At 61.6% G+C, this 1,509-nt stretch overlaps 1 protein-coding gene across 1 annotated transcript; it reads left to right on the forward strand.

Annotated features, from left to right (window-relative positions):
• The first annotated feature begins 6 nt into the window (after window positions 1–6).
• LOC102758351 (inter-alpha-trypsin inhibitor heavy chain H3-like) lies at window positions 7–1,439 on the forward strand. Its single transcript, XM_006777770.2, has 3 exons — window positions 7–324; window positions 480–619; window positions 1,253–1,439. Exons 1-3 carry the CDS (start codon window positions 289–291, stop codon window positions 1,422–1,424), a joined length of 348 nt encoding a protein of 115 aa, XP_006777833.1. The 5' UTR covers window positions 7–288; the 3' UTR covers window positions 1,425–1,439.
• The last annotated feature ends 70 nt before the right edge of the window (window positions 1,440–1,509 follow it).

Here is a 1,509-nt window from a genome sequence, read left to right on the forward strand (position 1 = left end):
GTGGAGGTCAGGCCAGGCCCAGCCCAGCCTGTGGGACTCAACAACTTCGGAGGCGTCAGTGAGAACCCTCCCACACTCCTCTCCTTGCCCGCCCACCCTGGTGGCCTGAGATGACCAAGTCCCCTCTCTGGACTCCAGGGCTTCTATGAGGAGGTGGCCAACCCACTGCTGACCGCAGTGGAGGTGGAATACCCTGAGAACGCTATCCTGGACCTGACCCGGAACACTTACCAGCACTTCTATGATGGCTCTGAGATCGTGGTGGCTGGGCGCCTGGTGGACGAGGAAATGAACAACTTTAAGGCGGATGTGAAGGGCCACGGGGTAAGCTGGGCTGGGCCTGGATATGGGCTGGGGATGGGGGATCAAGCACTGATGGAGCCTGACGGTCCAGCATGGCAGGGCCTGAACCGAACTGGCCCACCTGGCTTCAGGCCTCCATTCCTTGCGCCTCTCACCTTGTCCCATCCCTGCCCCAGGCGCTCACTGACCTGACCTTCACGGAGGAGGTGGACTTGAAGGAGATGGAGAAGGCCCTGCAGGAGCAGGACTACATTTTCGGGAGCTACATTGAGCGGCTCTGGGCCTACCTCACCATTGAGCAGCTGCTGGACAAACGGTGACCCAGGACCACCCCTCACAGAGCCGGGCCCCACACTGGGCCCTGGCACTGCCCCAGCCTCTCCCTGTGCCTGCCCCTGGCAGGCTCTGCTCTGCGGGTGCCCAAGAGGAAGATGACCTGGCCACACCCGGGAAGTGCACCCCAGGCACATGCCTGGCTGATCTGCCCTCTTTTCTCCCAAATCCATCAGAATGTTGTCCAGGGCAGAGCCCAGCCTGACATCCGTGGACAGCGATGGCGGGCGATGCCCTCAGTCCTCAGAGGGCAGAGCCAGGGCCCATTGGAGAGGCATGTCAGCTCCTTTTAGGAGGGACTAGCCTGTGAAGTCCCTGGTGCAGGGCCTGGTGCCTGCTGAGCACTCACCAGAAGGGGCTGTTGCAGTGGCCATTGTAAGCCTCTTATATGTTATAGCTGGGGAGACGGAGGCCCCTCAGAGAGGAAGCACAGCTGTCCATCTGTCCGAGGGAGCTGGTGAACCAGTATTTTCTGAGCTCTAGCAAGCTCCACCCTGGTCATAGGGGGTCCTGGGTTGCCACTGGGGCTCCTGGCCTGGTGCTGGGGGTCAATGTAGGGACGATAGGCAGGGAGCTGAGCTCCAGGCTGACCCTCTCGCCATGCCCCTCCCTACAGCAAGAACGCCCATGGAAGTGAGAAGGAGAACCTCACAGCCCAGGCCCTGGACCTGTCCCTCAAGTACCACTTTGTGACTCCACTGACCTCCATGGTGGTGACCAAGCCTGAGGACAGTGACAACCAGATGGCTATTGCTGACAAGCCTGGCGAAGGTGGACACGGGGAGTGAAGGCCAGAACTGGGAGGCCTTCCTCTAGGACCGGGGCCTTGGGGGTCCTGAGAGGAGTGGGCCAGGCTGGGAGACCCAGCCCCCC

This window comes from Myotis davidii, unplaced genomic scaffold (assembly GCF_000327345.1).
Source record: "Myotis davidii unplaced genomic scaffold, ASM32734v1 C64056235, whole genome shotgun sequence".
NCBI classification, from domain to species: Eukaryota; Metazoa; Chordata; class Mammalia; order Chiroptera; family Vespertilionidae; genus Myotis; species Myotis davidii.